The sequence below is a fragment of the Echiichthys vipera genome (assembly GCF_963691815.1).
Source record: "Echiichthys vipera genome assembly, chromosome: 9".
NCBI lineage: Eukaryota > Metazoa > Chordata > Actinopteri > Perciformes > Trachinidae > Echiichthys > Echiichthys vipera.
The window spans coordinates 3,891,863-3,914,239 of record NC_139834.1 but is presented as its reverse complement, the minus strand read 5'-3'; the positions used below and the strand labels follow the sequence as shown (position 1 = coordinate 3,914,239).

The following is a 22,377-nucleotide window of genomic DNA, read 5'->3' as shown; positions in this document are numbered from 1 at the left end:
ATATATATATACGCATTCAAAAACAGGCCAGTCCATTGTTTATTATAGGGACCTTCTATATAAAGGCCATAAAAGCCAGCAGTTACAGTAAATTATTATTATTATTATCTTCTTCTTCTTCATCATCTTCATCACAACCATCATCACCATTACACTGAAGGTGATGACGCAGCGAATCAACTCCGAGCAGGAAGAGAAGACTGGCCACGCCCAGGCATTGGTGCGTTGCTATGGAGACAGCGTTGCGGCCAACAGCAAACTGGTGGAGCGAGCAACCAGCAGCATGGAGGAGCCGGACATGGCGGCCTTCGTTCAGGTGTGTGTGTGTGTGTGTGTGTGTGTGTGTGTGTGTGTGTGTGTGTGTGTGTGTGTGTGTGTGTGTGTGTGTGTGTGTGTGTGTGTGTGTGTGTGTGTGTGTGTGTGTGTGTGTGTGTGTGTGTGTGTGTGTTTGTGTGTGTTTCTGGGGCCCTTTTCAATGAAATTCCATTGCTAGGCAACAGCCATGGTCCTTGTTAACTTCCTGTCAGCTGATGTCATTGACATACACTGCGGCAGGAAATAAGCTAGGACACATTTAGAATGTTAATGTCGGTAGATGACTTCCAGATTTGAGCAATATAAAATCAAATGATCAGATATAACAGGAAAACATTTAACTGCACAATCATTACTTTTACTTTGAAGGTTCTGTGTGTAGCTTATTGTATTGTAAATGTATTAATCATTTTCTATTACCAATGGGCAAACAGGTTGTTACTTAAATGAATAACGACTTCATTGGCTTTCTTTGTTTGCCTGCAACAGCCTGTGGACTGACTTCTCAGTCCCTTTTATCTGACTCCAGGAGGGTTTTGAATGCAGGACTTTTACTTGTAGTGGAGTGTTTTATTAATACTTTGACTGCTGTAAAGCTTCTGAATACTTCTTCCACCTCAGCGTTAAAACACTTGTTTCTTTATTGTTCAAAAAACACAGTGGTGTTATCGGAGGAACGTACGGAAAGTTTAAGAGAGGAAGTTCTTTGTTTAAAATGGAATGTTTCATTTAAGTAGTTTTTTCTGAGAAATGTTGTTGCACTTCTACTATTATAACTCTAGTAGTTAATTCAATTCAATTCAATTCAAAAAACTTAATTTGTCCCCGGGGGGCAATTCAGGGCACTCAGAGCAGCAAATAACGACGGTGCAACTATACAAAAACATTTTAACCTAACACAAGAATAAAGTGTGAGAGAAGAGTTAGTGTCAGGATGTTAGTGTGTTAGTACAGGTAGAATAAGTGTCAGGATGTTAGTGTGTTAGTACAGGTAGAATAAGTGTCAGGATGTTAGTGTGTTAGTACAGGTAGAATAAGTGTCAGGATGTTAGTGTGTTAGTACAGGTAGAATAAGTGTCAGGATGTTAGTGTGTTAGTACAGGTAGAGTAAGTGTCAGGATGTTAGTGTGTTAGTACAGGTAGAATAAGTGTCAGGATGTTAGTGTGTTAGTACAGGTAGAATAAGTGTCAGGATGTTAGTGTGTTAGTACAGGTAGAGTAAGTGTCAGGATGTTAGTGTGTTAGTACAGGTAGAACAAGTGTCAGGATGTTAGTGTGTTAGTACAGGTAGAATAAGTGTCAGGATGTTAGTGTGTTAGTACAGGTAGAATAAGTGTCAGGATGTTAGTGTGTTAGTACAGGTAGAGTAAGTGTCAGGATGTTAGTGTGTTAGTACAGGTAGAATAAGTGTGTTAGTGTGTTAGTACAGGTTAGAATAAGTGTCAGGATGTTAGTGTGTTAGTACAGGTTAGAATAAGTGTCAGGATGTTAGTGTGTTAGTACAGGTAGAATAAGTGTCAGGATGTTAGTGTGTTAGTACAGGTAGAATAAGTGTGTTAGTGTGTTAGTACAGGTTAGAATAAGTGTCAGGATGTTAGTGTGTTAGTACAGGTAGAATAAGTGTCTGGATGTTAGTGTGTTAGTACAGGTAGAATAAGTGTCAGGATGTTAGTGTGTTAGTACAGGTAGAATAAGTGTCAGGATGTTAGTGTGTTAGTACAGGTAGAATAAGTGTCAGGATGTTAGTGTGTTAGTACAGGTAGAATAAGTGTCAGGATGTTAGTGTGTTAGTACAGGTTAGAATAAGTGTCAGGATGTTAGTGTGTTAGTACAGGTAGAATAAGTGTCAGGATGTTAGTGTGTTAGTACAGGTAGAATAAGTGTGTTAGTGTGTTAGTACAGGTTAGAATAAGTGTCAGGATGTTAGTGTGTTAGTACAGGTAGAATAAGTGTCAGGATGTTAGTGTGTTAGTACAGGTTAGAATAAGTGTCAGGATGTTAGTGTGTTAGTACAGGTAGAATAAGTGTGTTAGTGTGTTAGTACAGGTAGAATAAGTGTCTGGATGTTAGTGTGTTAGTACAGGTAGAGTAAGTGTCAGGATGTTAGTGTGTTAGTACAGGTTAGAATAAGTGTCAGGATGTTAGTGTGTTAGTACAGGTAGAGTAAGTGTCAGGATGTTAGTGTGTTAGTACAGGTAGAATAAGTGTCAGGATGTTAGTGTGTTAGTACAGGTAGAATAAGTGTCAGGATGTTAGTGTGTTAGTACAGGTAGAATAAGTGTCAGGATGTTAGTGTGTTAGTACAGGTTAGAATAAGTGTGTTAGTGTGTTAGTACAGGTTAGAATAAGTGTCAGGATGTTAGTGTGTTAGTACAGGTAGAATAAGTGTCAGGATGTTAGTGTGTTAGTACAGGTTAGAATAAGTGTCAGGATGTTAGTGTGTTAGTACAGGTAGAATAAGTGTCAGGATGTTAGTGTGTTAGTACAGGTAGAATAAGTGTCAGGATGTTAGTGTGTTAGTACAGGTAGAATAAGTGTCAGGATGTTAGTGTGTTAGTACAGGTAGAATAAGTGTCAGGATGTTGGTGTGTTAGTACAGGTTAGAATAAGTGTCAGGATGTTAGTGTGTTAGTACAGGTAGAATAAGTGTGTTAGTGTGTTAGTACAGGTAGAATAAGTGTCAGGATGTTAGTGTGTTAGTACAGGTAGAATAAGTGTGTTAGTGTGTTAGTACAGGTAGAATAAGTGTCAGGATGTTAGTGTGTTAGTACAGGTAGAGTAAGTGTCAGGATGTTAGTGTGTTTGTACAGGTAGAATAAGTGTCAGGATGTTAGTGTGTTAGTACAGGTAGAATAAGTGTCAGGATGTTAGTGTGTTAGTACAGGTAGAATAAGTGTCAGGATGTTAGTGTGTTAGTACAGGTAGAATAAGTGTCAGGAAGTTAGTGTGTTAGTACAGGTTAGAATAAGTGTCAGGATGTTAGTGTGTTAGTACAGGTAGAATAAGTGTCAGGATGTTAGTGTGTTAGTACAGGTAGAATAAGTGTCAGGATGTTAGTGTGTTAGTACAGGTAGAATAAGTGTGTTAGTGTGTTAGTACAGGTTAGAATAAGTGTCAGGATGTTAGTGTGTTAGTACAGGTAGAATAAGTGTCAGGATGTTAGTGTGTTAGTACAGGTAGAATAAGTGTCAGGATGTTAGTGTGTTAGTACAGGTAGAATAAGTGTCAGGATGTTAGTGTGTTAGTACAGGTAGAATAAGTGTCAGGATGTTAGTGTGTTAGTACAGGTAGAATAAGTGTCAGGATGTTAGTGTGTTAGTACAGGTAGAATAAGTGTCAGGATGTTAGTGTGTTAGTACAGGTAGAATAAGTGTCAGGATGTTAGTGTGTTAGTACAGGTAGAATAAGTGTCAGGATGTTAGTGTGTTAGTACAGGTAGAATAAGTGTGTTAGTGTGTTAGTACAGGTAGAATAAGTGTGTTAGTGTGTTAGTACAGGTTAGAATAAGTGTCAGGATGTTAGTGTGTTAGTACAGGTTAGAATAAGTGTCAGGATGTTAGTGTGTTAGTACAGGTAGAATAAGTGTGTTAGTGTGTTAGTACAGGTTAGAATAAGTGTCAGGATGTTAGTGTGTTAGTACAGGTAGAGTAAGTGTCAGGATGTTAGTGTGTTAGTACAGGTAGAATAAGTGTCAGGATGTTAGTGTGTTAGTACAGGTAGAATAAGTGTCAGGATGTTAGTGTGTTAGTACAGGTTAGAATAAGTGTCAGGATGTTAGTGTGTTAGTACAGGTAGAATAAGTGTCAGGATGTTAGTGTGTTAGTACAGGTAGAATAAGTGTCAGGATGTTAGTGTGTTAGTACAGGTAGAATAAGTGTCAGGATGTTAGTGTGTTAGTACAGGTTAGAATAAGTGTCAGGATGTTAGTGTGTTAGTACAGGTAGAATAAGTGTGTTAGTGTGTTAGTACAGGTAGAATAAGTGTCAGGATGTTAGTGTGTTAGTACAGGTAGAATAAGTGTGTTAGTGTGTTAGTACAGGTTAGAATAAGTGTCAGGATGTTAGTGTGTTAGTACAGGTAGAATAAGTGTCAGGATGTTAGTGTGTTAGTACAGGTTAGAATAAGTGTCAGGATGTTAGTGTGTTAGTACAGGTAGAATAAGTGTCAGGATGTTAGTGTGTTAGTACAGGTAGAGTAAGTGTCAGGATGTTAGTGTGTTAGTACAGGTAGAATAAGTGTGTTAGTGTGTTAGTACAGGTTAGAATAAGTGTCAGGATGTTAGTGTGTTAGTACAGGTTAGAATAAGTGTCAGGATGTTAGTGTGTTAGTACAGGTAGAATAAGTGTCAGGATGTTAGTGTGTTAGTACAGGTAGAATAAGTGTCAGGATGTTAGTGTGTTAGTACAGGTAGAATAAGTGTCAGGATGTTAGTGTGTTAGTACAGGTTAGAATAAGTGTCAGGATGTTAGTGTGTTAGTACAGGTAGAATAAGTGTCAGGATGTTAGTGTGTTAGTACAGGTAGAATAAGTGTCAGGATGTTAGTGTGTTAGTACAGGTAGAATAAGTGTGTTAGTGTGTTAGTACAGGTAGAATAAGTGTCAGGATGTTAGTGTGTTAGTACAGGTAGAATAAGTGTCAGGATGTTAGTGTGTTAGTACAGGTTAGAATAAGTGTCAGGATGTTAGTGTGTTAGTACAGGTAGAATAAGTGTCAGGATGTTAGTGTGTTAGTACAGGTTAGAATAAGTGTCAGGATGTTAGTGTGTTAGTACAGGTAGAGTAAGTGTCAGGATGTTAGTGTGTTAGTACAGGTAGAGTAAGTGTCAGGATGTTAGTGTGTTAGTACAGGTAGAGTAAGTGTCAGGATGTTAGTGTGTTAGTACAGTTAGAATAAGTGTCAGGATGTTAGTGTGTTAGTACAGGTAGAGTAAGTGACAGGATGTTAGTGTGTTAGTACAGGTAGAATAAGTGTGTTAGTGTGTTAGTACAGGTAGAATAAGTGTCAGGATGTTAGTGTGTTAGTACAGGTAGAACAAGTGTCAGGATGTTAGTGTGTTAGTACAGGTTAGAATAAGTGTCAGGATGTTAGTGTGTTAGTACAGGTAGAATAAGTGTCAGGATGTTAGTGTGTTAGTACAGGTAGAGTAAGTGTCAGGATGTTAGTGTGTTAGTACAGGTTAGAATAAGTGTCAGGATGTTAGTGTGTTAGTACAGGTAGAATAAGTGTCAGGATGTTAGTGTGTTAGTACAGGTAGAATATGTGTCAGGATGTTAGTGTGTTAGTACAGGTAGAATAAGTGTCAGGATGTTAGTGTGTTAGTACAGGTAGAGTAAGTGTCAGGATGTTAGTGTGTTAGTACAGGTAGAGTAAGTGTCAGGATGTTAGTGTGTTAGTACAGGTAGAATAAGTGCCAGGATGTTAGTGTGTTAGTACAGGTAGAATAAGTGTCAGGATGTTAGTGTGTTAGTACAGGTAGAGTAAGTGTCAGGATGTTAGTGTGTTAGTACAGGTAGAATAAGTGTCAGGATGTTAGTGTGTTAGTACAGGTAGAGTAAGTGTCAGGATGTTAGTGTGTTAGTACAGGTTAGATACAGAGAACATCGTCGGCGTGAGATGTAGAAAGACATGTGTGTATCAGATGTAAGCAGACATGTGAGCGGGTGTTTATGATGTAAACATGCAGTAGACTGTTGAAACAGGTATAAACAGAACTGTAGTGCAGAGAAGATATAAGTGGACAGTGATCGGATTCAGATGAGGTCAGACATGATACATGTGTGTAATGAGCAGACGTAACAGAACTATAGTGCAGTGATAGAGTATAAATATAATATATAACTATAAGCTAAATAATAAAGTGAATAATAAAGTGATAGTGGTGCATGGCAGGAAAACAGCAGTCTAAGTATGTGCTAGCTCTGTGTAACAGACGAATACTGAAAAATAAAGTGACCATAGTGCTGTCATGGATACAATATAAGACCTGATAGACACAAGTTCAGAGAATTGTTGAGCATCATGAATATGTTTGTTTGTCCTTTCTTTTTGAGATGTGTTTGTGCATCCTCATTTTTAATACGGACTTGTCTGAATCTTTAGTTTCTAAAAAGTATGTTATCATCATCTATTTTTCTCCCTTCAGAATTCAAGAGAGCTGATCACAAAGTGAGTATTAAAATTACTGTTTGTCACCTACTTTAAAAAAAAAAAAAAAGAATGATTTGTTTGTTCATTCATTTGTTTGGCGACACGGCGAAGTGGTGGTTAGTACTGTCACAGCAAGGGGGTTGCTGGTTTTCCTTCTGTGTGGAGTTTGCATGTTCTCCCCGTGTCTGCGTGGGTTCTCTCCGGGTTCTCCGGTTTCCTCCCACAGTCCAAAGACGTGCAGGTGTTCGGTTCATTGATGACTCTAAATCACCCGTAGGTGTGAATGGTTGTCTGTCTCTGTTTGTCTCTATGTGTCCTGTGATAGACTGGCGTCCTGTCCAGGATGTACCCCGCCTTATGCCCGATGTCAGCTGGGATTGGTTCCAGCCCCCCACGACCCCGATAGGGACAAGCGGTTGAAGATGAATGAATGGATGATTTGTTTGTTCATTCTTTTTCTGTTTCCTTTTCTTTCATCCACTCTTTACCCTCCATACCTCTTTTTTGACCCCTCCGCCTCTCCTCAGAGTGATAACGGCGGCTGGTTCCGGTCCAGCAGAGACACTGAACCCAGGTTCTGAGAGTTTGAGCCACTACACATTTAACTTCAGCAGACAGGAGCGAGCTCTGAGGAGCATTGACTTCCTCAGAGGTAAGGAGAGAGACTGCCATGGAAAACACTTTGAAACGTGCATGGGCGCCATTTTAACACAACAACAACAACAAGAGACCTTTACTATATTCATTTTGTGATTATGTTTAGAAGTCTGCAGCCCCATAGACACCAGACTGCGAGATTTGGGGCCATTTTCCTTCCTTTGACGGTTGCTGCTGTTAGAGACAACCGAAAAAGTTTTTTAAGTTACGTTACAAACCGTTCAACCATTACCAATAAAAAAAAATACTAATACATGCATTAGCTTACACACGGGACCTTTCCTTCCTCCTCATCTTTTAAATGTAACTGTCGCCTCTTAGTAGTTTAAACCTAACATCACCTGTTGTTGTCTAAACTTATCCGGCCCTGTAAAGGTAGTTTTGTTGTCTAAACTTGTGTTTCACAACGTTAAATTAAATGTTATATTTTGTAAGATATCCTACAAATCTGTTTCTAGATAAATAAAACAATAATATCAATTTAATACACTTTTAATGAAAACAGAACACATATTCAGTCTCGTCGTCGTTTCGCCGTCTTGTTGTGTTTTTGCTTAGTTGGATTTTTGGAAGCCTTTTATTTGTATTTATTATGTTTTATATGTATTTATTAATTAGCACTGTCCCTTCTCAAATAAACTCAACTGAACTCTGCAGTTGTGGAAGACGTTCCTGAAGAACTAGAGGTGGAACCAGAAGAACCCAAAGAGCCCTCTGTCCCCAACGTAGAGCCAAAACACCACCAGGAGACCTCTGCCCAGAACCTGGAACCTGTTTCAGAACCAGTTAAAGAGCTGATATCTGCACCGGTGGAACCAGCTGCACCAACAGCAGCACCAACAGCTGCACCAACAGCAGCAGCAGCAGCAGCAGCAGCAGCAGCAGCAGCGGCAGCAGCACCACCACCACCAAGAGCAGCAGCAGCAGCAGCAGCAGCAGCAGCGGCAGCAGCAGCGGCAGCAGCACCACCACCAAGAGCAGCAGCAGCAGCAGCAGCAGCAGCAGCAGCAGCACCACCACCACCACCAACAGCAGCAGCAGCAGCAGCCGCAGCAGCAGCAGCAGTAGCAGCAGCAGCCACAGTCTCACCAGCTCCAGGTCTGCTGAGGGACTCTGTGGTGCCTGCAGTGGCGGTTCTGCAGCCGGAGACTGACAACCCCGAATTAACCGACAGAGGATTTGGTCTGATAAAGAGCAAGAAGGAGCAGGAGCAGGAGCAGGAGGAGCAGGAAGAGGAGCAGGAGGAGCAGGAGCAGGGATGTGCAGCTCCCGATCCTGTGAAAGAGGGAAACGTCTGTGAAGAGGAGGGAATGAGCAATCAACAGGTACAGTCATAACGTCATCTACAGACTCTAATGTGCAGCTAATTTTCTACTGTTCATTTCAATTTCAATTTTATCAACGTATTTCAGACTTGTCAAAAAAAAGAATACAAAATACAAAAATATACAAAATTAATTTTGTTCACAAATAGAAAAAAAAACATGTAACAACATATAAACAGTTAACTCTGACTGAAAAGGAGTAGGAAGAATGTCATGAACTGTTCTGAGAACAACCTCGAGAGCTGGGACACAAATGCAGACACAGAAACAGAGTCAAGTGTAAACGAGTATTTAATGAAATAGCTAAGTCGAAAGTGTCCAGGTAGCAGGGGGGGGGTGAGGTCCAGGTGAAGGTGAAGCTCTCAAGAGCGAGTCCAGTGAAGGGGGAGACACAAACGAACACGAGATGATCATGGAAAAAACATGAACGGATGGTAGGAAAGCAGACGGGGGTGCAGACAGGGAAACAACAAACATCACGGGTAGCTAAAACAAAAAGAAACAATGAAACCCAAAAACATGGAACAGAATATATTACTAAATGCACAAAGTGAAGCCAACGAACAAAACACGATACCACGTAGACGATGAGACGATCTGGCGTCTTATACTGTTGGGGAGGGGATTAGTGGGACTGAGTACAGCTGGTCCAGAACCACGCCTCCCTTCTCCAGACAGACAAACACAGTGAGGGGACACAGACAGAGGGAGACAAACACAAGCGCAAAAGGAAAAAGGAGGGCTGCCAGAACTGGGATCCTGACAAAGAAGTCTTCACTTATTTAACCCTACCCCTTTATTCACAGTCCAGTGATTACTTTAATCTATATTATGTATCTACTATATGTCCAATCTGTAAATCTAACTATACAATAATAAATATTATAAAAAAGTTTATAAATAACATATAATATATAAAAGTTATATATATGAAGTAATTTTATATATTTCATAGGCCTACCTATAAACATCTATAGCACCACATCTATACACACACACATACGTATATAACCGTAATTAAACATATATAGCCCATTTTTAAACACGAGGCAGGTTTTGTTTTTTTGTTTTTTAAGTGATGATTACTGAGTAGCATTATCAGCATCATCTTCAGCCTCTTATCCGGGGTCGGGTCGCGGGGGCAGCAGCTTTAGCAGGGGACCCCAAACTTCCCTTTCCCGGGCCACATTAACCAGCTCTAACTGGGGGATCCCGAGGCGTTCCCAGGCCAGTGTGGAGATATAATCTCTCCACCTGGTCCTGGGTCTTCCCCGAGGCCTCCTCCCAGCTGGACATGCCTGGAACACCTCCCTAGGGAGGCGCCCAGGGTTCATCCTTACCAGATGATCCTGAACCCGCTCAACTGGCTCCTTTCAACACAAAGGAGCAGCGGCTCTACTCCGAGTTCCTCACGGATGCTGAACTTCTCCCCCTCTCTCTAAGGGAGACTCCAGCCCCCCTCCTGAGGAAACCCATTTCGGCCGCTTGTACCCGCGACCTCGTTCTTTCGGTCATGACCCAGCTTTCATGGCCACAGGTGAGGGTAGGAACGACTGCAGCACCGCCCCCGCTGCTCCAATTCTCCGGCCAAACTCACGCTCCATCGTCCCCTCACTCGGGAACAAGAACCCGAGGTACTTGAACTCCTTCACTTGGGGTAAGGACTCATTCCCTACCCGGAGGAATAGTGCCGTATAATAAAAAAGCATTGATAAACTGAAAAAATGATCATTCCGAGGGATGAGAAACCTTTTGAGGAACTCATTGCGTTTTGGCCGCAGGGACCGGAATCTAAATTTAGTGACCTCAGTGACTTTCAGGGTGGTGTTTGCAGGGTGTAGATCATAAATAAGTCACAGAGTGTGGTCTTTACCTACTCGGTAAAGTGTCCTGAGATAATTGTTGTTATGACTTGGCACTGTAAATAAAATTGAATTGAATTGAATTGAAATTGAAATTGAATTCAAACGTCAAAACATCGAAGTCAAACACATACAGCGCGGCTGTTTCAACTCCCGAAGGCTTCAGTAAACTAGTTTAATATACTTTAATGTACTTAATAGTATACTTATAGAAACTAAAAAGTGGGCCCATTTAGTCCCAAGAAGTATTCAAATAGTATACTACTAGTACATTGATATACTTACTACATAAAGTATCCTTAGGTAACTTAACTTAAGTTTTCCTTAATAAAATGAACTTGCAGTATTCTTGTTTTTGGTAAGGGTAAGCAGCCTGGAAGGATGGAAAGCAACCTAAAAACAATGTATGCTTTGGAAAATCTTCAGTCTTCTGTAATGGGCTTTAAATGAAAGAAGCCAAATCTCCCCTGTATGGCCTTTTAACCGTCTTCCTTCACATATCAGTTTGAGGCAGTAAGTGACGCAGGTGATCGGACGGCACAGAGCGAGACAGAAGACAAACGACACACTCATGATGAAGAAGAGGAAGAAGACATAATAGAGGAGGAAATGGAGGCTACGCTTTACCCCAGCTGGTATAAGGGTAGAGACGTCCTGCCAGAGGTTTGTGAGGCAGAGCAGACGACTGGGGATCGAGGGCAGACCTGGGAGCAGAGCACGTCTTTCCCCGACCAAACTCCACCTGGAACACAACCATTCTCTGCTAGGCTTCAGGCCGCAGAAGAAGGTGGTGTCAAAGAAGAGGAGGAGGAGGAGGAGGACATACAGGGCTGGGTGTGCCTACCCGGGGCTGTGGATAAAAGCTTCAACCAAGTAGACGGTTGTTTAGTTTCTGATGATACTGATGGTGCACCATCCTCCTTAGCGCCAGCGGAGACTCGTCCTGGGGTTGAGAGAGGTCGCACAGAGACGGATATAGACAACGATGAGGAAGTGCAACACGATGATCTAAAATGTGCTTCAGAGCCGAAAGAAAGAGAAGAGGATGCAGAAGAAGAGCAACACGATGATCTAAAATGTGCTTCAGAGCCGGAAGAAAGAGAAGAGGATGCAGAAGAAGAGCAACACGATGATCTAAAATGTGCTTCAGAGCCGGAAGAAGGAGAAGCTGAGACGAATGAAGGAAGGTCCGATGAAAGTGAAGAACAGTTGCATGCCGTCTCTTGCTCTGAGTCGGAAAATGACAGTCTGGATGCAGGAAGCTGCGGTGTGGAGAGCAAAAAGGGTGTGACAGAGGGAGACGGAGACACAGAGTCAAAGGCCGGTAGTTCAGAGTTTGCAGGAAAGAAAGACGGAGAGAAGAGCGAGCAGTCTGAAGAGAAAATAACCTCCTCTGTCTCTCTGCAGGTCAGTGTCGTCTGGTTTTACCTTCATCATCACGTTGTTCCTCCTCATCATCATCATGATGGAGCAGGCTTTTCACTCTTCACCTCCACACTCTTCTCCTTCTACTTCTACTACTGTTCATGTCTTGCAGAGCCACTTTTGCCACTTGGCTGAAACAGCTTCACCACTTTGATCTCTGTGCTGTTGTCATGTTGGGGAAATGAAGGGAGGAACAAGGAAGGAGGAAGGAAGGACACAGGGACTATCAGTGTTTCACTCCACATACTGAGAGGACACTTTCACTAAACACATTTGTTAGCAATTCAGAAACATTCTCAAAGGATTCAGACTGCTACTGATGTAAAAGTACCAATAAAATGTCAAAATACTCCGTTAAAAGTATACGTTTGGCATTCAAAAGGAGTATTATCATTAAAAAGTACTATAATTAAAGTGCCAAAAGTAGTACTGGCTCTGCAGAAAATAGGCCCATGTGACCAATGTACTAACATATAGAGTACGTTTTTATAATAATAATAATAACTTTATTCATATAGACGTTTTCAAAATTTGATATATAGTGTTTTACAGAGACATGAAACCAATAAATACCAGATCAAAGTGGATTCAAGTATTTAAATATGTGCATTAAACTTCAATATATAGCAACTCTACATGGAAAAATATAAATAAGAAATAAGTATGTAAATACTGTAATTATTAATTATACTACAATATATAACAACAATATGGAAAATAGAAAAAACATTGTATATAATATGTTATACCGCAATATATAGTGACAATATATGAAGAAATAGGAATAAGTATTTAAATTATGTGTGTTAAACTAGAAAACATACCAATAATATGGAAAAATAGAAAGAAAAGTGTATATAAAAGTAGTTATACAGCGATATATAGCAAAATATATATATAAATTAATAAGTATTTAAATATGTGCATTAAACGGTAATATATTGCAACTCTACATGGAAAAATATAAATAAAAAACAAGGGTTGAATACTGTTAATATTAATTATACTACAATATATAACAATATGGAGAAAAAATAAGTATATAAAATATGTTTCCTGACATATATATAGTAACAATATATGAAGAAATTAGAAATAAATATTTCAATTATGTGCTTTAAACTACAATACATAATTGTAATATGGAAAATAGAAAAAAACAAGTATATAAAATATGTTATACTGCAATATAAAGCCAATATATACATATATATATGAATAACTATATGAATAAATCTAAATATGTGCATTAATCAACAATGTATAGCAACCCTATTTATGGAAAAATCAAGATAAGAAATGTGTAAAAATATGTGTTATACTACAATATATAACAGGCAGTATTAGTAATAATATTATTAGTAATTATTAGAAGTAACTAAAACAATGAAAATAAAAAGTCTAACTTCCCCCTCTGAAATAAAGTCAAGTTAAACTATAAAGAAAATACTGAAGTAAAAGCACATAAATATGAACTTAAGCACTTGGAGCATCTGGTGATCAGTCATCAGTCCTCCCTTCTGCCTTCTCCACCTCCAGTCTCCGTCGCAGCATCATCTCTCCTTCTTCCTTCACCTCAAATATTCTCCTCTCCACACTTTGTTCTTTTGTATGTCTCCTGTTTGTATCACCATCTACTCCATCCACCTCTCTCTCTCTCTCTCTCTCTCTCTCTCCCTCTCTCTCTCTCTCTCCCTCTCTCTCTCTCTCTCTCTCTCTCTCCCTCTCTCTCCCCCTCTCTCCCCCTCCCTCCCCCTCCCTCTCTCTCCCTCTCTCCCTCTCCCCCCCCCCTCTCCCTCCCTCTCGCTCTCTCTCTCTCTCCCTCTCTCTCCCTCCCTCTCCCTCTCTCTCCCTCTCTCTCCCTCCCTCTCCCTCTCTCCCTCTCTCTCCCCCTCTCTCCCCCTCCCTCCCCCTCCCTCTCTCTCCCTCTCTCCCTCTCTCTCTCCCTCTCTCTCTCTCTCTCTCTCTCTCCCTCCCTCTCCCTCTCCCTCCCTCTCCCTCTCTCCCTCTCTCTCCCCCTCTCTCCCCCTCCCTCCCCCTCCCTCTCTCTCCCTCTCTCCCTCTCTCTCTCCCTCTCTCTCTCTCTCTCTCTCTCTCTCTCCTTCCCTCTCTCTCCCTCCCTCTCCCTCCCTCTCGCTCCCTCTCTCTCTCTCTCCCTCTCTCCCTCTCTCTCTCTCTCTCTCTCCCTCTCTCTCTCCCTCTCTCTCCCTCTCTCTCTCTGTTGTCCATCCCTCCATCTCTGCTCCAGGCTGTCGCTCTGCTCTTCTACCTGTTGGCCTTCCTGCTCATCCTGCAGAGGGTTTGGGCTTACATCGGCTGCTTCATTTGCACATAACACCAGCAGGAGACGCATCCACCATCACCGCTGCACACCTAAGGTACACACTTGCCTGCTGGCTTCACCGGGAAGGCTTTTATTTTGAAAAACAAGAGACTCAACAGTAACTCTCCAGAATGAAGTGTTTCTTTTTTAAAATGCCGGCATGAAAGTGTTGTAGATGAATGGCTGCTGTTATATTGCCCTTTCCCCCTAAACTCTTGTACTCTTCCCCTGTACTTTTATATAGTTGGTAAGTTTTTCATTAAGTCTAATTCCGCCGTAAAATCATCCCAGGGTCTTTTTCGGCAAATACACTCTCGAAAAAAAAGCCCTTGAGACAATTTTTTGGTGTAACAACTATTAACGGAGAAATCCTGGAGAGTCGCTAACAGCTGAATGTGGCTAACAGTTGTTAGCTCTGGCAGTACGGTGAAGGCATTCAGACGTCTCTTTTAACCACTAATGCTGCTCAAAATAACACCAAACCTCTGCAGCAGCATGAGAAGAGTCCTTACACAGAAAACAAAGCACCAACAACGTAGTTAGTGAACCCAGAGTTTATTAAAAGAGTGTTTTAAAGACTTACCTTCTGGCCCCTGTACCAGCTCCTCTCATAGTAAAGTCCATTCAAGTGGATTACCAAAGTCAATCCCAAAGGAAGGAGCCCATTGGTGCTTTGTTTTCTGTGTAAGGACTCTGTGTAAGGCTGCTGCAGAGGTTTGGTGTTATTTTCAGCAGTATTAGTGGTTAAAAAAGACGTTTGAATGCCTTCACCGTACTGCCAGAGCTAATCAGTGTTAGCCACGTCCGGCTGTAACTCTCTGTTAATCGTTCTTACATATGTATATATACAGTATATACAAAAATGTCTCGATGGCTCATTTGATGACCGATTTTACGCTGGAATTATGCTTTAATATACTAAATAATTATACACATGCTAACCGTTTTCTGTTGGAAAAATAAGAAAACACAAAATGAACCTCTTGTTTAGTGGCTTCTTCAGTCAATGTTGGATTTCTGAACCTGCCTACAGGAAAAACATGTCTGAAAAAAACACAAAGAGACATTTAATGACACCAAACATAACTGAGAAAGAGACACAAAACATAATGACACAAAACGACCACAAAGACATGCAAATCCACCAAAAATAGAGGCAAAAACAATCACAGATGTGCAAAATATCTACCCAAAATAACGACAAAGGGACACAAAATGCCCACATAGAAAGTAAAAACACTCAAAATAGATGCAAGTTGATTACAAAGAGGCCCAAAATGACCACAAAAGATGCAGAATGATAAAAATAAATGCAAAACCACCACAAAATGATGTGAAACAGCTGAAAATAGATTCAAACTACAGACTACTTCTTTCCATGTGGAGTCTATAGTATATAGAGTCTTGAAGTAGTACTGTAAGAAACACAGTATTATTAAGAGATGCAGAATGACTAAAAATAGATGCAAATCCATTGCAGTAATGCAAAATGAGTAAAAAACACAAAAGCCATAATATAATGACCATAAATACACACAACATGGCTTAAAATAGGTGTAAAACCACCACAGAAGATGCAAAAAGACTAAAAATACATTAAAAATACTTAAATCGACCAAAAATGATATAGAGTCAACTATATACTATAAAGAGTCCACATAGAAAGAAAAATGACTAAAAGTAGATGCAAAATTACCTGTAAGAGACACAATATTAGTACACAGAGATGCAGGTTGACTAAAAATAGATGCAAAACCACCACAAAAAGATGCAAAATAACTAAAAGTAGATGCAAAACCACCACAAAAAGATGCAAAATGAGTATGAATAGATGCAAAACCACCACAAAAAGATGCAAAATGACTAAGAATAGATGCAAAACCACCACAAAAGATGCAAAATGACTAAAAATAGATGCAAAACCACCACAAAAAGATGCAAAATGACTAAGAATAGATGCAAAACCACCACAAAAGATGCAAAACCACTAAAAATAGATGCAAAACCACCACAAAAAGATGCAAAATGACTAAAAGTAGATGCAAAACCAACACAAAAAGGTGCAAAATGAGTATGAATAGATGCAAAACCACCACAAAAAGATGCAAAATGACTAAGAATAGATGCAAAACCACCACAAAAGATGCAAAACCACTCAAAATAGATGCAAAACCACCACAAAAAGATTCAAAATGACTAAAAATAGATGCAAAACCACCACAAAAAGATGCAAAATGACTAAAAATAGATGCAAAACCACCACAAAAAGATGCAAAATGACTAAAAATAGATGCAAAACCACCACAAAAAGATGCAAAACCACTAAAAATAGATGCAAAACCACCACAAAAAGATGCAAACCCATTAAAAATAGATGCAAAACCACCACAAAAAGATGCAAAACCACTAAAAATAGATGCAAAACCACCACAAAAAGATGCAAAATGACTAAAAGTAGATGCAAAACCAACACAAAAAGGTGCAAAATGAGTATGAATAGATGCAAAACCACCACAAAAAGATGCAAAATGACTAAGAATAGATGCAAAACCACCACAAAAGATGCAAAACCACTCAAAATAGATGCAAAACCACCACAAAAAGATTCAAAATGACTAAAAATAGATGCAAAACCACCACAAAAAGATGCAAAATGACTAAAAATAGATGCAAAACCACCACAAAAAGATGCAAAATGACTAAAAATAGATGCAAAACCACCACAAAAAGATGCAAAACCACTAAAAATAGATGCAAAACCACCACAAAAAGATGCAAAACCACTAAAAATAGATGCAAATATATAGCAGTAATGCAATTTTTTTTAAAAACAAAACAAAACATATGAACCAACAAAAAATTACCACAAAGAAAAACGACTAAACCAACACAAAATGTGCCAAAAGACTCAAAACAGACTGAGTTTGGGTGTCTGCGTCCAGAGGGCTGTTGTCCCTCCTCTGCCGCCGCCTGATGGTACAACTGTATAATTACAGCGAGTCAGTTAGACTAAATTAAACTAACGGAAAATGATAATGAAAGATGATCTGACTTGAATCTATTAACAACTTTGATTGTATTTTTTATAAAATAATTCTATGCTCCAGCTACTCTAACTTGACTCATTCCACTTCCTCTGCATGTTTGTGGAAATGTAATGTAAAATGTACGATAACAAACGATCAGCTTTTAAGTAATACTTGTCTGTATAAATATATAAAAAATGTAAGTATAGTATATGATGTGGCAAGTATGATATATTAACATAGTATAGTATGATTTAGTCCAGTATTGTATACAGTAGTGGGGCATAGCTGGGGCGGCAGTATCTCAGTCATAGGTGACTCGGCTGGGAACCGTAGGCTCGCCGGTTGGAGTCCCTGTGTGGACCATGAATGGAGTGTGGACGGGTGGCTGGAGAGGTGTTGAGCAAGGCACCGAATCCCCAACTGCTTGGGCGATCCATTAGCAGCCCCCTCGCTCTGACATCTCTCCATTAATTGCATGTATATAGGTCCTGTTTGTGCATGTGTGTGTATTTCAGGCCTGTGTGTGTGTGTGTGTGTGTGTGTGTGTGTGTGTGTGTGTGTGTGTGTGTGTGTGTGTGTGTGTGTGTGTGTGTATATATATATATATATATAATAACAAAGTGAAAAAAATGTAATTTCCCCTTGCAGAATGTTAATAAATGAATTCTTCTTCAGTAGTATGAGGTGTAAATATAGTAGACGTAATGTAACAGTAGTAATAGTACTGATATAATTATAATACAACACTAGAATATTAGTATAAAATGTATTAAACATACATTAGGGCTGCCACTAACGGTTGTTTTCACCGTCAATTAATCTGTTGATCATTTTTGCAATAATCCGTTAATTGTTTGGTCTCAGAAAAATGGTGAAAATGTGGATCATGTTTCCCGAAGTCTGAGAAGACTTCCTCAGATGTCTCGTTTTGTCCACAACTCAAATACATTCAGTTTACTGTCACAGAGGAGGAAAGAAAGCAGAAAATATTCACATTTAAGAATCATTTAGACTTCTTTAAAAAAATAAAATCGATTATCAAAATAGTTGACAACTACTTGATGAATCGCCTAATTTGTAACAGTGTTTATTTTTCTGATATTCACCTAAAACCATCTGCTGTCCCTGTGTGCCCCAGAAGGAGACTGAGACGAGGAGTCCTGCTCAGACCGCTGCCCCTCTCTCCTCCTCCTCCTCCTCCTCCTCCCCTTCCTCCTCTTCCACCCTCAGGGACGCTCCTCGTCGACCCAGTTTCTGCTTCTTCTGGCTGAACAAAGAGAAGTAGAGGACAGAGAGGAACAGAAGGAGGCATCTGAGAGGGAAAACTCATGTTTACCTGGATAAAACGTCAGCAGGTTCATCAACAATCTCTGTGCTGTTCTAAATATTCATGCAGTTTAAAACAAATGAGGACAAAATAAGAATCAAACTCTCTGGATCTGTGGGCCTCAAGGGAAAAAACATCATCAAAAGTACAAGTATAGTTGAATTTTGACATACTTGTACTTTACTTGAGTATTTCCATGTTATACTACATTATACTTCTACTCCACTGCATTTATTTGACAGCTATAGTTACTAGATACATTTACATAAATAAATAAATAAATAAATAACAGTGAGCTCTTATTTTGAAAACTCCTTAAAGAGAAGAAGAAGCGGATGCCCTTCACATTAAAGGTCTTCACAACTTTGTTTCAATCAGAAGTTTGAGATTTTCAGTAACAAAGGAGTATAAATACAGCATGGTAGAGGCAGTAGTATTTGTTATTTGTTATATATGCAGTACTTCACTAATAAGTAGTGTATGTATGTATTTTATAATATCATGACACTTTGAAAGGAGGTGTTCTGTACACTGAGTACTTCTTTAGTACTTCTACTTTTACTTCATGGAAGGACATGAGTACTTCCTCTTGGTAAAAAGGAAAGTATGCCTGTTTTCATAATAAAGTAGCACAAATGTTAGTCCGGTTAGTTTCAGTGATTATTGCAGAACTCGTGGTAGTAGTGATGATAATTATGTTTACTTTATTAGCCATAGCTGCAGGATATGAATGTTAGTAAGACTTTTTACTGCATTTGAATGTTTTACTTGAACAAAATCTAATACTTCTGTCAATGGTATTGCCCTAAAATATTTAACATCTTGTGCTGTGGCAGATTTTTGGTGAAATCTAACTTAAAAATACTAAAGAAGTAATTTAGTCAGGTGATGTTTTCAGAGGAAATTTTTGGCTGATATGTGCAACTATAGCTGTAGCCGGATGATAAAAAATGTGGGGAAACAATATTTCTTAATGAGTTTGAGACACTTTGAACTGAGGGGTTTGGATGGCACGTGTGATTCAGTGTGTTTTGATATTGGGAAAGAGAGCCTTGTTTGTGTTTTGCAGGTGGTTTTGATTTGTATTTGTGAGTGTTTGAGCACTTTGGGGGGTGTTTTGTAAGCTGGTGTCTGTGCATAATGCAGGACAGAGTGGTTCAGATAACACTGGTTTGTACAGATGAATAATAAATCTGATTTTGCTCACCTTGAAGTGTGTATGTGTGTGTGTGTGAGAGAGAGAGATTGTGGAGGTGTTTGCGAGGAGAAAACGTCTATTTAAACACACCCACACAGCAACATAGAAACAATACATTTAAAAGAGACACACACAGACAAAAAAATAAAAATATTTCGACAACAGCTGTCTCTGAGACGTCATTGGACCACGCCGGAAAAGGAATTCGAATGCAACGTGTGTAAATGAAGGGAAAGGTCTTCCTGTCCGGAAGACACGCCTTCAAAAAATAAAAGCATGGAAACAAAATCGTTTACTTGGTGCATGTAAACATTCAGGTCACTGAGCAGTTAAAGTTGAGTGTGAAACGATTAAGCTCAGTGGTGGAAAGCAACCAACATTTACTCAAGTAGACTTTTTGACATTTTACAATTTTGAGATACATGTACTTTACTAGTTGGCCTATTTCATTTCTCTGCTATTTTATCATTTTACTTTATAGCTTTTGTCTCTCAAGATACTCTTTATTTTAACAGCGTTTCTCGTTATTTTGAATTCATTCATTCATTCATTCATCTTCAACCGCTTATCCCGGGGTCGGGGTCGCGGGGGGGCTGGAGCCGATCCCAGCTGACATCGGGCGTGAGGCGGGGTCCACCCTGGACAGAACGCCAGTCTATCACAGGACACATAGAGACGCACAGAGACAGACAACCATTCACACCTACGGGTGATTTAGAGTCATATTTTGATAGGGTTTCTCATTATTTTGAGATACTATTTGGCGATATTAAATTATTATTTTGAAATACTAACTCATTGTATTTTAGATAGTATGTGATTATTTTGAGATACTACGTTATTATTTTGAGACATGTGAATATTTTAACATTAATATTAAGTCATTATATCGAGATACTACATCATTATTTTGAGAAATTGCGTCCTTATTTCGGGTTACTACTTCATTATTTTGATAAGCTTTCTCATTATTATTATTTTGAGATATGTGATTATTTTGCAATACCAAATAAATAGATAGATTAGATATTATGTGATTGCTTTGAGCTACTACGGTGTTATTATGAGATATGTGATTATTTTGATATATTACGTCATTATTTTGAGATATTATGTTATTATTTTGAGATACTCGTTCTTTTTGAGATATGTAATTATTTTGAGATATTACGTCATTTTTTAAGGTATCTCATTATTTTGAGACACTACATCATTATCTTTTAGATACTATATCATTATCTTTTAGATACTATATCATTATCTTTTAGATACTATAGCATTATCTTTTAGATACTATATCATTATCTTTTAGATACTATATCATTATCCTTTAGATACTACATCATTATCCTTTAGATACTACATCATTATCTTTTAGATACTATATCATTATCTTTTAGATACTATAGCATTATCTTTTAGATACTATATCATTATCTTTTAGATACTATATCATTATCCTTTAGATACTATATCATTATCCTTTAGATACTATATCATTATCTTTTAGATACTATATCATTATCCTTTAGATACTACATCATTATCCTTTAGATACTACATCATTATCCTTTAGATACTACATCATTATCTTTTAGATACTATATCATTATCCTTTAGATACTATATCATCTTTTAGATACTATAGCATTATCCTTTAGATACTATATCATTATCTTTTAGATACTACATCATTATCCTTTAGATACTATATCATTATCCTTTAGATACTATGTCATTATCCTTTAGATACTATATCATTATCTTTTAGATACTATATCATTATCCTTTAGATACTATATCATTATCTTTTAGATACTACATCATTATCCTTTAGACAGTACATCATTATCCTTTAGATACTATATCATTATCTTTTAGACACTACATCATTATCCTTTAGATACTATATCATTATCCTTTAGATACTATATCATTATCTTTTAGACACTATATCATTATCTTTTAGATACTATATCATTATCTTTTAGATACTATATCATTATTTTGGGATATTACGTCATTTTTTAAGGTATCTCATTATTTAGAGACACTACATCATTATCTTTTAGACACTACATCATTATCTTTTAGACACTATATCATTATCCTTTAGATACTATATCATTATCTTTTAGACACTATATCATTATCCTTTAGATACTACATCATTATCTTTTAGATACTATAGCATTATCCTTTAGATACTACATCATTATCCTTTAGACACTACATCATTATCTTTTAGACACTACATCATTATCTTTTAAACACTACATCATTATCTTTTAGACACTACATCATTATCTTTTAAACACTATATCATTATCTTTTAGACACTACATCATTATCTTTTAGATACTATGTCATTATCTTTTAGATACTGTATCATTATCTTTTAGATACTATATCATTATCCTTTAGACACTACATCATTATCTTTTAGACACTACATCATTATCTTTTAGATACTGTATCATTATCTTTTAGATACTGTATCATTATCTTTTAGATACTACATCATTATCCTTTAGACACTACATCATTATTTTGGGATATTACGTCATTTTTTAAGGTATCTCATTATTTAGAGACACTACATCATTATCTTTTAGACACTACATCATTATCTTTTAGACACTACATCATTATCTTTTAGATACTACATCATTATCCTTTAGATACTATATCATTATCCTTTAGATACTATATCATTATCTTTTAGATACTATATCATTATCCTTTAGATACTATATCATTATCTTTTA

At 38.3% G+C, this 22,377-nt stretch overlaps 3 protein-coding genes across 4 annotated transcripts in view; 2 read left to right on the top strand and 1 right to left on the bottom strand.

Moving 5' to 3' along the window:
- Window positions 1-19,624, top strand: part of LOC310952251 (tripartite motif-containing protein 54-like) — a 30,333-nt gene extending 10,709 nt beyond the window's left edge. Inside the window, exons 7-12 of one of the 2 annotated variants that reach the window (XM_083920813.1) lie at window positions 161-316; window positions 6,459-6,481; window positions 6,991-7,115; window positions 7,778-8,445; window positions 13,981-14,110; window positions 18,226-19,624. In XM_083920813.1, coding sequence (XP_083776939.1) covers window positions 161-316; window positions 6,459-6,481; window positions 6,991-7,115; window positions 7,778-8,445; window positions 13,981-14,067 — 1,059 coding nt within the window. In that variant the 3' untranslated portion in view covers window positions 14,068-14,110; window positions 18,226-19,624. Of the gene's footprint in view, window positions 1-160; window positions 317-6,458; window positions 6,482-6,990; window positions 7,116-7,777; window positions 8,446-13,980; window positions 14,111-18,222 lie in introns of both variants that reach the window. The other variant, XM_083920812.1, reaches the window with a different exon arrangement.
- taf13 (TATA-box binding protein associated factor 13) overlaps window positions 1-22,377 on the bottom strand; it is a 329,277-nt gene that overhangs the window by 252,222 nt on the left and 54,678 nt on the right. The gene's annotated exons all lie outside the window — the stretch shown is intronic.
- Window positions 1-22,377, top strand: part of LOC310951722 (uncharacterized protein) — an 81,553-nt gene that overhangs the window by 27,626 nt on the left and 31,550 nt on the right. The window lies entirely within an intron of this gene.